This window comes from Eubalaena glacialis, chromosome 6 (genome assembly GCF_028564815.1).
Source record: "Eubalaena glacialis isolate mEubGla1 chromosome 6, mEubGla1.1.hap2.+ XY, whole genome shotgun sequence".
Classification (NCBI taxonomy): Eukaryota; Metazoa; Chordata; class Mammalia; order Artiodactyla; family Balaenidae; genus Eubalaena; species Eubalaena glacialis.
Genome location: NC_083721.1, coordinates 6017931 through 6033302, shown reverse-complemented (window position 1 = coordinate 6033302; position 15372 = coordinate 6017931). Strand labels below are relative to the sequence as shown.

Below are 15372 nucleotides of genomic sequence, written 5' to 3'. Positions count from 1 at the left end.
ATAAATAAAAAATATTAACTTAGGTCAATATACTGGCTCACAAGTGTGCACTGGGTTTAATCATTCTTTTTCTTTGATTCAAGGATTTTGACTCTTTCTTCTCTGCAAAAGAAGAGAATATTATTTATTCCTTCCTTGGCTTGCCTCCCCCTCCAGGCTCAAAGGTAAGCTTGAACACCCCCTTGGGGTCCAATATAGGTCATAAGAAGTGAGGATAAAATCAGCACCGACACTGTTTAATAAGTGATGATTTTTAAATTAACATGATTTTAATACACTTCTTATTCTGATGAAGTCTTATGCATAGAGATAATGCATGGTTTCTACTAAAGCATGTTTCAAAACTATGCTTTTATTATTTTTGCTCTGTTTACACCTTGTTATAGTAAGCTTTACAATACCTAAGAAATATCATTGCATTCAATAATCTTAAGTGCATTAATTAAATATGTAAAAATATAAATTCTCAGGTTGTGTCTGTGAAATTATTTTGTTATGAATTTCTCATGACAGCTTATGTTAGTTAATTTTATAATGATATGTACTCCTATATTAATTATTTCTATTTAAAATGAATTGAATTTTGCTTTTTTTGTCTGATGAGGAGGGAAAAAGTAAGATCTAGACTCAAGAACAAGATAAATTTCATCAGGTTTCTTTTCCCCTCTGGTGTTGTTTCATCTTTGATTATGTATAATTATATCAATTAAATAAAGAATTATGCTAATAAAGCAAATACCATGAATTTGAATGTCTGGTGGAGATCACCTGGTTTTATTCCTTACCTTCACTGCATTCCTCACCTCTACCGAGCATCTCATACATGACTCTCCATAGATACAAGACAAGCACACATTTGTCTAATTCATTTATTTCTTAACTAATCTGTTTGTGCCCAGCTTCATTTCAAAAGAGATTTGTGATGACTGAGTCCCAACTAATTCTCACCATAGGAGACACAACTAAAAATCCTACCTTATAGAGATGGGTGTGTCTCAGAAGCATGTGGATGTGCTGTCTTCCATGTGTCCGCATTCTTCAGGTAATGACACCTGAGGTCTCTTAGTGCTTAGGTTAACACATGCAGGTGTAACACGAATTCCTTCTCCAAATGGTAACACGTAGATTTTACAGTTGGTTAATGTTCTATAAGGGGATAATGGTTCTATACGGGGAAATAAAGGTATTTCCCTTTTAATGAAATACCTTTCTGGCTTTGGTCAACTTAAATGCAACATATCTCATACACGTTATTAACCGTTTAAAAAAGTGCTAAAAGCTATTACATGCAATTTGATCTTTTTAATTTGGTATAGGAGTTTGTTAACTGGGTCACGTTAGTTTAGCTATCATGTTTAAGAGATGGTACCTTAGTGTTAAGGTATATTTCTTGGTGGGGACACTCAGGTCACTTGGGTCTTGAAGAAGGAAAGGAAGGGTGGAGGGAAGAGTGTTTCAGGCAAAGGTAAGAGCAAATGCAAAGACCCTGAGGCAGGAAAGGGCTTGGAGATTCCTAAGACCTGCCATGACTGCCCTGAGGCCCGCGTTGCTGGAGTGAAGAGGGAAGGGGTACCATGGGAGGTGGGAGCAGCAGGTGGGCGGCCCATGGGCCACAGCAGTGCTCTGGAGTCTATCTTAGGTGCCGTTAAGACATTGTAAGGGTTTTAAGCAGAGGAGTAATTTTATTTCCTTCTCTAGAACTCTTTTTGGCTACAGTGGGATGAATGGATTGAAGTGGTACAAATTACTATAGTAAAACGGATGAGATGTCATGGTGGCGTGGACTAGGGTGGTGGAGATAGAACAGTACAGAAGTGGACGATTTTAGTATCTGTTTTGGAGGAAGAATTGATAAGAATTGCTGATGGATTGAATCAGCAATGAGAGGGTTTAACCTCCTTGATTTTAGGACCATCAGATTCTATTTTACAATTTGGTTTCTGGTTCTGTTGTGCTCTGAAGAGGGACTGTACTGTGATGAGTTTTTATCTTAAGTGCATCTTTGTACCCCAATGCGTATCTTCATTTCTCATGAAAAGACTGTTTTTTGAATATTAAAATTTAATTTTTATCCAATTAATATGTGTATAATTTTGAAAAGGTCAAGTAGTGCTACAAGGGTTATTACAGAAAATGGTAGGTCCTGCCTTCATCCCTCATGGATGACTTTTCTTTGGCGGTGTGCTAAGGTGCAGAGTTCCAGGCCAGACATCACTTCTGCTCAGGACTGAAAAGCTGTGGGTCCATATTCTTAGTAGTTTCCAGGGCTGTTGTTGAGAAACCTGGTGCCAGTCTGTCTACTGACCCTGTATTTGTGCCTGTTTTTGGTTTTCTCATTCCTGGGAGACTTTAGGGTCCTCTCTTTTGCTTTGAAGTTGTATGATGAGGTGCTTGGAATGGTCTTTTCTTCCTTGTTTGTGCTGGGCACTTGCTGGGCCTTTTTTTAATCTGGAAAGTCATGTCCTTCAGCTCTGGAAGATGTTGGAGGTACTGTTTCTGTGGTCATTCTTTTCCCATTAGTTTCCATTTTCTTTTCTTTGCTCTTTTTGAAATTCCTCTTATTTGACTGCTGGGCCTCCTGGACTAATCATACAATATTTTGTTCTTTGCTTCTGGTTCTTTCACTTAGCATAATGCTGTCAAGGTTCGTCTATGTAGTAGTATGTGTCAGTACTTCTTTTCTTTTTATGGCAGAATGATATTCCATTGTATGAATAGACCATATTTTGTTTATTGACTCATCAGTTGATGGACATTTGGGTTGTTTCCACTTTGGGACTATTATGAATAATGCTGTTATGACCATTTGTATCTTTTGTTTAATTTTATCTTAAATATTAGTATTGTATTATAGGCTGCTCTGCAAAAGAATCACTTGGACAGTTTTTAAAAAATTAAGATGCTTGAGTTCTGCTTCAGACCTACTGACCCTGAATTATAAGGGGAGAGGGTCAGGGATCTTCATTTTTAAAAAGTTCTTTGGTTGATTCTGATGCACACTCCTGTTTAACAACCACTAAGTTAAGGACTCATTTAACAAATATTCATAGATATGCCTTGCCAAAGTGAAGGTGATATCATATTTGCTTTAGTTAAAGAACTCACACATTACAGAGAAACAATGAGCTCACTTTGTTTCTCTCCCCATCCTTGTTTCCCTCGCTCCTTAGGGGCCACTAACATCATGGGTATTTTAAGACTATATATAAAACTATGTATTCATCTCCACAAGCAGTACATGTGTTGTTTTGTATTTTTAATGCTTAATTGGTATCATATTTTTTTGGAATTTTCTGCAAGTTGCTTTTTTCATTACGTTTTGAGACACAGCCACCCTAATATATGTAATTCTATCTCACCCTCTGCTCTGCGTCATCTTGTCCCATTAAAAAAATTACCTAATCTCAGATTTTAGATCTCACCCTGGTTTGTGCTTAGGTTTTGTCCTATTGCATGAAATTCTCTTTGACTAAGTAGAAGAAAGGGATGGCCATGGAATTATAGAGCTCAGCCTAGAGGGACTTAACATCCAGTTCAGAACCTTCTCTTCCCAAAGGGGGAACTCGAAGCCCAAGAAGTTTAGGTGATTTGCACAAAGATACTCCACTAATTAGCAGCACAGGCCATGCTAGAACCTTTGGTGCTGTCAACATTGCTCGGGTTTATAGGTGTTGGTGTGTACTTGGGGCAAAGTCCTTCAAGTATCCTTTGGGAAGACAGACACTTGATGATTTATGGAAGCGATATTATTTGTCACAGTATCGTTTTGTAGCAAACAACATCGTGGAGAAGTGTCAGCAGGGAAATCAATCTTGTTCAAGCTAAAAAATAGATACTCTTGACTATTATGAAGAAAATGTATGCTTATAAAATGATATTAAGCATTATAAGCAGCATTATTGCTTGTAGAACAGTTTTCTTATCTTAGGCAGGCTGTACCAGGCCAGTTTTCCCGAGAGAGCTTTGTAAGTAAGCATTGCCTCCATAAAATCAACCTTAGTTCTTCACAAGCATCTGGTCATATCTGATTCAATGAGCATCATTATTTTATTTTATTTTTCTTATTGAAGTGTAGTTGATTTACAGTGTGGTGCCAATCTCTGCTGTACAGCAAAGTGACTCAGTTATACACATATAGACATTCTTTTTTTATATTCTTTTCCATTGCGGTTTATCCCCAGATATTGGATATAGTTCCCTGTGCTATCCATTCTAAATGTAATAGTTTGTATCTGCTAATCCCAAAGTCCCAGGGAAAGAAAAGACAAAAGAGCAAAGAACATAAAATGGTGAAAGGATAGACTCTTCATTAAATGTTATTGGGACAACTGGACAGTAAGATGTAAAAAAATTGAAATCAGACCACCATCTCACACCATACACCAAAATTAACTTAAAATGGATTAGAGACTTGAATGTAAGACCTGAAACCGTGAAACTTCTAGAAGAAAACCTAGGCAGTACACTGTTTGACACTGGTCTAGCAGTATTTTTTTGGATCTTTCTCCTCAGGCAAGGGAAACAAAAGCAAAAATAAACAAATGGAATGACATCAAACTAAAAAGCTTTTGCACAGCAAAGGAAGAGATCAACAAAACAAAAAGTCTACTTCTTCTCCCACCTACTGAATGGGAGAAGATATTTGCAAACAATATATCTGACAAGGGATTAATATCCAAAATATACGAAGAACTCATATAATTTGACATCAGAAAAACAAACAACCCAATTAAAAATGGGCAGAGGACCTGAATAGACATTTTTCCAAAGAAGACATACAGATGGCCAACAGTTACATGAAAAGATGCTCAACATCACTAATCATCAGGGAAATGTGAATCAAAACCACAAAGAGATATCACTTCACACCTGTCAGTAGGGCTGTCAACAAAAAGACAACAAGTAAAAAGTGTTGAGGAGGATTAGGAGAAAAGGGAACCCTTATACACTGTTGGTGGGAATGTAAGTTGGTGCAGCCACTATGGAAGACAGTATGGAGATTCCTCAAAAAGGAATTCAAATTCTAAAAGATACATGCACCCTGATGTTTATTGTGGCATTATTTACAATAGCCGAGATATGGAAGCAACCTAAGTGCCCATCAATAGATGAATGGATAAAGAAGATGTGATACACACACACACAAACACACACACACACACACACATGCACTCACACACTGGAATACTATTCAGCCATAAAAAGACGAAATCTTGCCATTTGTGACAACATGGATGGACCTTGAAGGTATTATGAGAAGTGAAATAAATTAGATGGAAAAAGACAAATACTGTATGATTTCACTCAATATGTGCAACATAAAAAACTAATGAACAAACAAACAAACAAAATAAATGAACAAACAGAACCAAACATGTAGATACAGAGAACAAAGTAGTGGTCACCAGAGGGGATGGGTGAGGGAGAGGGCAATATGGGTAAAGGTGGTCAACTGTATAGTGATGGATGGAAACTAAATTTATGGTGGTGAGCACGTTGTAGGATATACAGAAGTAGAAATGTAATGTATACACGAAACTTATACAATGTTATAAATCAATGTTACCTCAAAAAATTTTTAAAAAAGTACTCAGTGATAGGTTAAAAAATTAGGTTGTTTCTGTGGCATGCAAAATGAAGTAATAAAGTCACTCCAAAAAAGTTTTAGGCAAAATATAAATGTAATCACTAAGTCTATTTTCAAAGATAACAGCAATCATTCTATCTTATTTGTAAAAATGGATGAATAGAGGAAAAATCTTGATACAACAAAATTATCCAGAGAACTATACTGTGAATATACCAAGCATATGTACCATGCAATATGCTATGAATGACAAGCATATTCTTACCATATATGGTAGGAATATATCAAGAATATCAAGTAATGAGATTCAGTCGGTCTGGAGTAGATCCTGAACAACTATATATTAGTAAAACTACATGAGTATATGATGGGAATCTCTAATTGAAAATTACTGCCCTAGATCATGCTAGATTGAAATTAAAGAAGTAAAGGTATGACCAAGTTAACATTTAAAGCAAATAACTAGTTAGGATTGATAACCTATACCATCATTGTCAAATATCATGCAAGGAACCACTAGGATCAACGTCTTCTATATGTTATTTTAGTCAGGGGAGTATTATTAAGACACCAATGGAAAATATCCAGTTTTATATATGTATATATGTAAATAGATTTTCTCGTTAACTGGTAGAGGTACGTATAGTCATCACAATGACAAAGCATCACATTTACAGAATGCTGTCAGGGTGTGACTGTTCAGTGTCAGAATCTGAACATCCCAGTGGGGACCGTCGTCACGGCAGCCACCACAGGACGTTCTGACATTTCCCACAGTGACACTGACATTGCTCAAGAGGGTTCCAATCGTCTGATGGGGTCATGGTCGCATCCTGTAGCAGAAGATGGATTCTCTCTTAGGACGCATCCAAGTCTGGTGAAGAAGGTGCAGATAATATGTCTGGATAATGTAATTTGGGACCCAAAATGACGTGTGATTAAAAGTTTTGATCCTCATTTTCTGGTGTGACTAGTGAGCTTCCATTGAAAGCAATTTTGAGTCACGGCAAAAATATTTCAGTAAGTGCAGGGATTCCCAGTAACCTGAAGGAGGAAGACCAGACTGAACAGATGATCCAGGTGCCTTCAAAGGAAGGAGCGTGAAAGCAAGAAGGAGAGGGAGACAGAAACATTTGATGAGGACTGTAAAAGACATGAATTTGGAGCAGAAACAGACATTCTGAAATTTCCTAATTTAAAACTGCAAGATGAGCGGCGGAGAGAGTGGATGCCATTGAGACCCACGTGTGGTTCAAGATCAACAGGAGGAAATACCTCCAACACAAAATAAAATGCAAAGAAATAGAAATCATTTGAGAAAGCCAGAGCCTGGAAGTCAGCCACAGGAGACCTAGGACAGACATGAATAAGAGTAGTTCCAGAAAGAGCGAAGATTATCATACTAGGTGAAGTAAGTCAGACAGAGAAAGACAAATGTCATATGCTATTGCTTATATGTGGAATCTAAAAAAATGATACAATTGAACTTATTTACAAAATAGAAAGAGACTCACAGATTTAGAGAATGAACTTATGGTTACTGGGGGGAATAGTCGGGGGGAGGGATAGATTGGGAGTTTGGAATTGACATGTACACACTACTGTATTTAAAATGGATAACCGTCCATCAACAGAGGAATGTGTAAAGAAGACGTGGTACATATATACAATGGAATATTACTCAGCCATAGAAAGGAATGAAATTGTGCCATTTGCAGAGACGTGGATGGACTTAGAGACTGTCATACAGAGTGAAGTAAGTCAGAAAGAGAAAAACAAATATTGTGTATTAACGCATATATGTGAAATTTAGAAAAATGGTACAGAAGAACCTATTTGCAAAGCAGAAATAGAGACACAAATGTAGAGAACTAACGTATGGATACCAAGTGGGGGAGGTGGGATGGGTTGGGAGATTGGGATTGACGTATGTACACTCCTGTGTATGAAGTAGATGGCTGGTGAGGGCCTACTGAATAGCACAGGGGAAAAAAAAGAAGGTACAATCTGTTTGCCGGAAATATATTAAAATGTAATATATGCGTTAAAATGCGTTCCAGTATACGTTAGGTGCGGACAAATACTGTTTGATTCCACTTATACGAGGTACCTAGAATAGTCAAATTCATAGTCAGAAAGTACATTGGTAGATGCCAGGGGCCAGGGGGTGGGGAGGGTGGGGAGAGGGAATGGGAGTTAGTGTTTAATGGGGACAGAGTTTCAGTTTAGGAAGGTGAAAAATTTGGGAGATGGATGATGGTGAGAGTTGCACAACGATGTGAATGTACTTAGTGCCACTGAACTGTACAGTTAAATATGGTTAAAATAGTATGTTTTAGATTATGTGAGTTTTAGCACAGTAAAACAAAATTAAAAAAAATAAAATGGATAACCAACAAGGACCTACTGCAAAAATAAATAAATAAAAAGCGTGAGGAGAAAAAAAAAGAATGACTAAGAGAGAGCAGAGGGCCCTCCACTTGAAGGTGATACTGCAGCCTCCCCTCCAGCCCCTTGTCTCCTGACTGGGCAGGAAAACCAGAGGGTGCTGTCTGAGGACCAGAAACCAGGCAAGAGTCCCTGCACGATGGAAAGCAGAAAGGGCTGGTTTGAAGGAGGAACCGAGCCCTGGTGTTGGCCAAGGTGGGCGCAGCTCTCAGGCCCCTGCAGGCCCCGATGGGTCATTCCCACTGCAGGAGGGGCCCTGGGCAGTGATTTGGAGCAGACTGGCAGCTGGACCCCTCTCACCGCACCTCCATCCTGCCCTTAGTCCCGGTGGTGGCCCACAGAGGGGTCTTCCCTGGGAGAAGCGGTGAGTGTGAGCTGGATGGGGGCAGGGCAGGCCCCCGAGAAACCTGGAGCAGGCAGACCCTGGCAGTCGGCCTCAGCCCTAGATGCACAGCAGAAGCACCAGGGGGGCTGTTAGTACCAGGAGATGCCACGGCCGTAGCCAAGAGGGGCTGAATGGAAATCTCTGGGCGGGGAGGCCCCAGGGGACTTTAATGTGCTCCTAAAGCTGAGAACCACCTCTGTAAAGGAAAACCTTGTCAAAATAGGGACGTCAAGAATTTTAAACAACCTCAGAAAAAGCCAGGAGTTGTGGAAGGCCATATGGGAACAATGACATATGTGAGAATATCCATTCTGGTTTGGGGATGTGGAGAAAAGAAGGGAAATACCGATGTTCTGAAGGTCTGGGCTCAGTGCGGGGCAGGGGAGGTAAATCATTTTGTTGGGGATCGTTCATATTATGTAACTGTGATTTATTAAGAGAGAACTGTGAGTTTTATGAACAGAAAGGTAAGCAATAGTGAAATAGAAAAACATTTCAGAACCTCTAGATTAGCAGGACGGGGGCAGAGCTGAGGAAAACAGAATGGAGAGAAACTTAAGTCAGCAAAATGAAGGGAAGGAAAAACATGAGAGAAGACAGATGAGCTCTAATGAATTAATATGGTAGAAAGAATCTAACCAACTCTATCAGTTGTTCTAAAAAATTTGGAGAGGCTGAAATTTCCTAGCCTGGATTCTTGAATAGTTGTTGTACAGTTGATGAGAAAGGGGTGTTAGATCTCCAGTTATGTGAATTGTCTGTTCTTCCCTTTAATCTGGCTAATTTATGCTTCATACGTTTTAAAAGCACAATCATATTTATGATTATGACTTTCTAATGAATTGACCCTTTTATTATTATCAAATATCTTTTTAAAATCCCTGGTAATACTCTTTGTCTTTTTTTATATATATTAAAAATAATATATATATTTTTATATATTATGATCAAAAAAATGTATATTATATATACATATATTTTATGATTTAAAAAAATCTGTATATTATGATTTTTTAAAAAAACTGTTTTAAAAAGATGTTCCAGACTTCTTATGCTTACTGTTTGCATGGTATATCTTTTTCCATCCATTTACTTTCAACTTACCCATGTAGACAACATAGAATTGGATCTTGTGCATTTTTTATTCATTCTGACAATCTCTGTTGTCAACTGGACCATTTAGTTTATTAATATTTAAGTAATCGTTGAATTAATTGTGTTTAGATTTATCATTTTATTACTTGTTTTTTATTTGTCCCCTCTCCTTTTATTCCTCTATTCTATGTGCTTTTGCTTTGTTTTGGGTTACTTGGATGTACTTTAGAATTCCCTTTTAATTTATTTTTTGGCTTTTTAGCGATACTTCTTCCATTTTTTTTGTAGTGCAAAACTATTTTTGGTTGCTCTAGTGATTGTAGTGTACATTCTTAATATTTCATGGTCTATAGTTAATCTTATAACACTTTATAATATGAACAAACATTGCAATCATATATATCCATTTACCATCCCCCATCCTTTGTGCTATATGTATCATGTATATTACATTTTTGTATATCATCACCTCAACTATACAGTATTATAATTCTTGCATTGGACAATCCTATGTATTTTTTTTTAAAAAGAGTAAATATAACCTTTTACATTTACTCAGACAATTTTTTGACACTTTAAATATGTTGTTTCCTTCTGTCTTCTGGTCTTCATTGTTTCTAATGAGACATGAAGATTATTTGAATCCTTGTTCCCTGTATGTAATATGTCATTTTTCTGTGGTAGCTTTCAAGATTTTCTCTTTATCTTTGATTTTCAGCTGTTTGATTATGATGTACCTGGGCATAGTTTTCTTTCTGTTTATCCTTATTGGGATTTGCTGAGATTCTGGAATCTGTAAATATATATGTCTTTTACCACATTTAGGAAATTTTCAGCCATTATATTTTCAGATATTATTTCTGCCCCATTTTTTCTCATCTCCCCTTCTGACACTCTAATTACATATGATAAGTCTTTTGTCATTATCCCATATTTCCCTGAAGCTTTTTTTTATTTTTAAAAAATCTTGTTTCTCTCTGGTCTTCAAATTGGATAATTTCTGTTGGTCTATCTTTAAGTTCACTTATTTTTTCCTCTGTCATCTTCATTCTGCATCCAGTCTAGTGAGTTTTAAATTTCAGATATTGTATTTTTTCTGTTATAGAATGTCCCACTTGTTTGATTTTTATAGTTTTTATTTCTCTGCTGAGATTTCTAATTGTTTCATAATCATATGCATATTTTCCTTTACATCTCTGAGCACAGTTATAATAGCTGCTTTAAAATTTTGTCTGCTAATTCCAACATCTGGGTTCTTTCTGGATTGGTCTCTATTTATTGTTTTTTCTTTTGAGGATGGGTCACATTTTCCTTGTTCTTTATACTTCAAGTGTTTTGGATACTTGGAGATAGTGAAGGTTGTGTTGTGCAGACTGTATTTTGTTACATTCCTCTGAAAAATGTTGATTTTTTGTTTGTTTGTTTCAGTAGGCATTTACTTTGTTGTACTCAAACTGCAAACTCTATGTTTCTAGTAGCAGCTTAAATCTGAGTTGAGCTCTTTTTTCTTTAGCTGAAACCAGTCCCATGCACACATTGTTCTGGGCTCAGCTGGAGATTTTGGCAGAGTTTATAAACAGAATTTGGGGCTCCCTCCATCTGCCTCTCTCCTGTCCAGGATTCTGTCCTCATTTTCTAGGGGCTGTGGGTGCCCCAAATTCTGTTTTTTTGGATTTTTCAGGCAAAAAAACTGTGGGTTTGCTGTTGTGGTTTTATGTCTCTCACAAGATTTGCTTATTCTCAGGCTTAAGCCCTGAGAACAGCAACTCACCCAGTGCCATTCTCACTTGTTTTTTAAACCATTTTCAAAAAACTTTACTGTTCAGTAGTGTTAAGTATATTTACATTGTTGTGCAAAAGATCTCCAGAACTTTTTCATTTTGTAAAACTGAAACTCTATACTCGTACAACTCCTCATTTCTCCCTATCCCCAGTCACTGGTAACCACTATTTTACTTTCTGTTTCTATGAATTTTTCTATTTTAGATTCCTCATATAAGTGAAATCAAACAGTATTGTATTTTTGTGACTGGCTTATTTCACTTAGCATAATGTACTCAGGGTTCATCTATGTTGTAGCATGTGTCAGGATTTCCTTTCCTTCTTTTTTAAGGCTGAATAATATTCCATTGTATGTATGCTCATCCATTCATCCACTGATGATATTTGAATTGTTTCCACCTCTTGGCTATTGTGAATAATGCAGCTGTGAACCTGAGTGTGCAAATCATTCTCATCTTTTAAGTCAGCTTCCTCTTGAATCTTCTTACTTTGGTTCATTCTCCTCTTGTTTTTCCTTTACTTCTGTTTTAAAGAAAATTTATTTTTAAAAATTCACCCAGAGTTTATAGTCATTATTTGTTAGAGAGTTTATAGGATATTACTTGCCTACACTGGAATTGGAGTTGTCAGTGATATTAGATTTTAACATAGATTGAGACATATGTTATTTATAACAATAAAACAATAATTCAAAGAAAAATGGAAATGAAGGGCATAAACAAACAAAAAGAAAGCTGGAGTGGCATTAATAATATTAGATATAGAGGAATTCAAGACCAAAAGCATTAACTAGGTAAAAGAGGTATTATGAGAAATGGTAAAAATCTATAAAGAAAATATAGTAGTCATGGATCTTTATGGATCGTACTACATGGCAGTCAAATACATAAATCAGAAACTCCTAGACATAAAATGAAAACTTGTTAAAAACATACCTTTCAATAAATGTATTGTACTTATTACATATCAGGCACAATTTGAAGCATACAAACAGATGTAATCAGCCAACTTAATTTTTAAAAGTTTAAAAATTAAAAATTTTTCTTCTAGCTTTATTGAGATATAAGTGACATACAGCACTGCAGTTTAAGTTATACAGCATAATGATTTGACTTACATATATCATGAAATGAAGTTTAGTGACCATCCATCATCCAGTACAGATACAAAATGAAAGAATTAGAAAAAAAATTTTTTTCCTTGTGTGAGAACTCTTAGGATTTGCTCTCTTGACAACTTTCGTATATAACACACAGCAGTGGTAATTATATTTATCATGTTGTACAGCACATCCCTGGTACTTATTTATCTTGTAACTGGAAATTTGTACCTTTTGTCTACCTCATCCAATTCCCCTCTCCCCACCCGCTGCCTCTGGTAACCACAGACTTTTTTCTATGAGTTTGTTTGTTTTTGAAGTATAATTGACCAACACTATGTTAGTTCCCGGTATACAACATAATGATTTAATATTTCTGTACATTTCAAAATGGCCACCATAAGTCTAGTTACCATCTGTCACCATACAAAGATATCACAGAATTATTGACTGTATTCCCCATATTGTACATTTCATAACAGTGACATTTATTTTGTAACTGAAAGTTTGTATCTCTTAATCTCCCTCACCTATTTCTTTCCTCCCTCCATCTCCTTCCACTCTGGCAACCACTCTGTATTTACAACTTTGTTTCTGTTTGGTTATGTTGGTTCATTTGCTTTGTTGTTTAGATTCCACATTTAAGTGAAATCATACAGTATTTGTCTTTCTCTTTCTGACTTATTTCACTTAGCGTAATACCCTCTAGGTCCATCCATGTTGTTGCAAATTCCATTCTTTTATAAGGCTGTGTAATATTCCATATATATATATATGCCACATCTTCTTTATCCACTCTTCTATTGATGGGCACTGAGGTGGCTACCATACCTTGGCTATTGTAAATACTGTTGCAATGAACATTGGAGCATATATTTTTTCAGATTAGTGTTTTCATTTTCTTCAGATAAATACCCAGGAGTGCAGTTGATGGATTGTGTGGCAGTTCTACCTTTAATTTTTTGAGGAATCTCCATACTGTCTCCTCTAGTAGCTGCACCAATTTACATTTTTATCAACAGTGCATGAGGATTCTCTTTTCTCCACATCCTCACCAACGCTTGTTATTTGTTGTCTTTTTGATAATAGCCATTCTGACAGGTGAGAGATGATATCTCATTGTGGTTTTGATTTTCATTTCCGTGATGATTAGTGATGTTGAACATCTTTTTATGTGCCTGTTGCCCATCTGTATGTCTTCTTTGGAAAAATGTCTATTCAGGTCCTCTGCCCATTTAACATTTTTTTATGTTGAGTTATATGAGTTTTATTTTTTTTAACTTTTTAAAAAAAATAAATTTATTTTATTTTATTTATTTTATTTTTGGCTGTGTTGGGTCTTCATTGCTGCACATGAGCTTTTCCCTGGTTGTGGCAAGGGGGGGCTACTCTTCGTTGTGGTGTGTGGGCTTCTTATTGTGCTGGCTTCTCTTGTTGTGGAGCACAGGCTCTAGGTGTGAGGGCTTCAGTAGTTGTGGCATATGGGCTCAGTAGTTGTGGCACACGGGCTTCGTTGCTCTGCGGCATGTGGGATCTTCCCGGACCAGGGATCGAACCCATGTCTCCTGCATTGGCAGGCGGATTCTTTTTTTTTTTTAAAACATCTTTATTGAAGTATAATTGCTTTACAATGGTGTGTTAGTTTCTGCTTTATAACAAAGTGAATCAGTTATACATATACATATGTTCCCATATCTCTTCCCTCTTGCCTCTCCCTCCCTCCCACCCTCCCTATCCCACCCCTCTAGGTGGTCACAAAGCACGGAGCTGATCTCCCTGTGCTATGTGGCTGCTTCCCACTAGCTATCTATTTTACATTTGGTAGTGTATATATGTCTATGCCACTCTCTCACCCTGTCACATCTCACCCCTCCTCCTCCCCATATCCTCAAGTCCATTCTCTAGTAGGTCTGTGTCTTTATTCCCGTCTTGCCACTAGGTTCTTCATGACCTTTTTTTCCCCTTAGATTCCATATATATGTGTTAGCATACTGTATTTGTTTTTCTCTTTCTGACTTACTTCACTCTGTATGACAGACTCTAACTCCATCCACCTCACTACAAATACCTCCATTTCATTTCTTTTTATGGCTGAGTAATATTCCATTGTATATATGTGCTGCATCTTCTTTATCCATTCATCCGATGATGGACACTTAGGTTGCTTCTATGTCCTGGCTATTGTAAATAGAGCTGCAATGAACATTTTGGTACATGACTCTTTTTGAATTATGGTTTTCTCAGGGTATATGCCCAGTAGTGGGATTGCTGGGTCATATGGTAGTTCTATTTTTAGTTTTTTAAGGAACCTCCATACTGTTCTCCATAGTGGCTGTATCAATTTACATTCCCACCAACAGTACAAGAGTGTTCCCTTTTCTCCACACCCTCTCCAGCATTTATTGTTTCTAGATTTTTTGATGATGGCCATTCTGACTGGTGTGAGATGATATCTCATTGTAGTTTTGATTTGCATTTCTCTACTGATTAATGATGTTGAGCATTCTTTCATGTGTCTGTTGGCAATCTGTATATCTTCTTTGGAGAAATGTCTATTTAGGTCTTCTGCCCATTTTTGGATTGGGTTGTTTGTTTTTTTGTTATTGAGCTGCATGAGCTGCTTGTAAATCTTGGAGATTAATCCTTTGTCAGTTGCTTCATTTGCAAATATTTTCTCCCATTCTGAGGGTTGTCTTTTCAACTTGTTTATGGTTTCCTTTGCTGTGCAAAAGCTTTTAAGTTTCATTAGGTCCCATTTGTTTATTTTTGTTTTTATTTCCATTTCTCTAGGAGCTGGGTCAAAAAGGATCTTGCTGTGATTTATGTCATGGAGTGTTCTGCCTATGTTTTCCTCTAAGAGTTTGATAGTGTCTGGCCTTACACTTAGGTCTTTAATCCATTTTGAGTTTATTTTTGTGTATGGTGTCAGGGAGTGTTCTAATTTCATACTTTTACATGTACCTGTCCAATTTTCCC

The 15372-nt window shown here is 36.8% G+C and overlaps 1 protein-coding gene across 1 annotated transcript in view; it reads left to right on the top strand.

Moving 5' to 3' along the window:
- The window catches only part of SH3BGR (SH3 domain binding glutamate rich protein), a 58941-nt gene that overhangs the window by 22187 nt on the left and 21382 nt on the right, over positions 1-15372 (top strand). The window contains exon 3 of the mRNA XM_061192860.1: positions 84-164. Coding sequence (XP_061048843.1) covers positions 84-164 — 81 coding nt within the window. The remainder of the gene's footprint in view (positions 1-83; positions 165-15372) is intronic.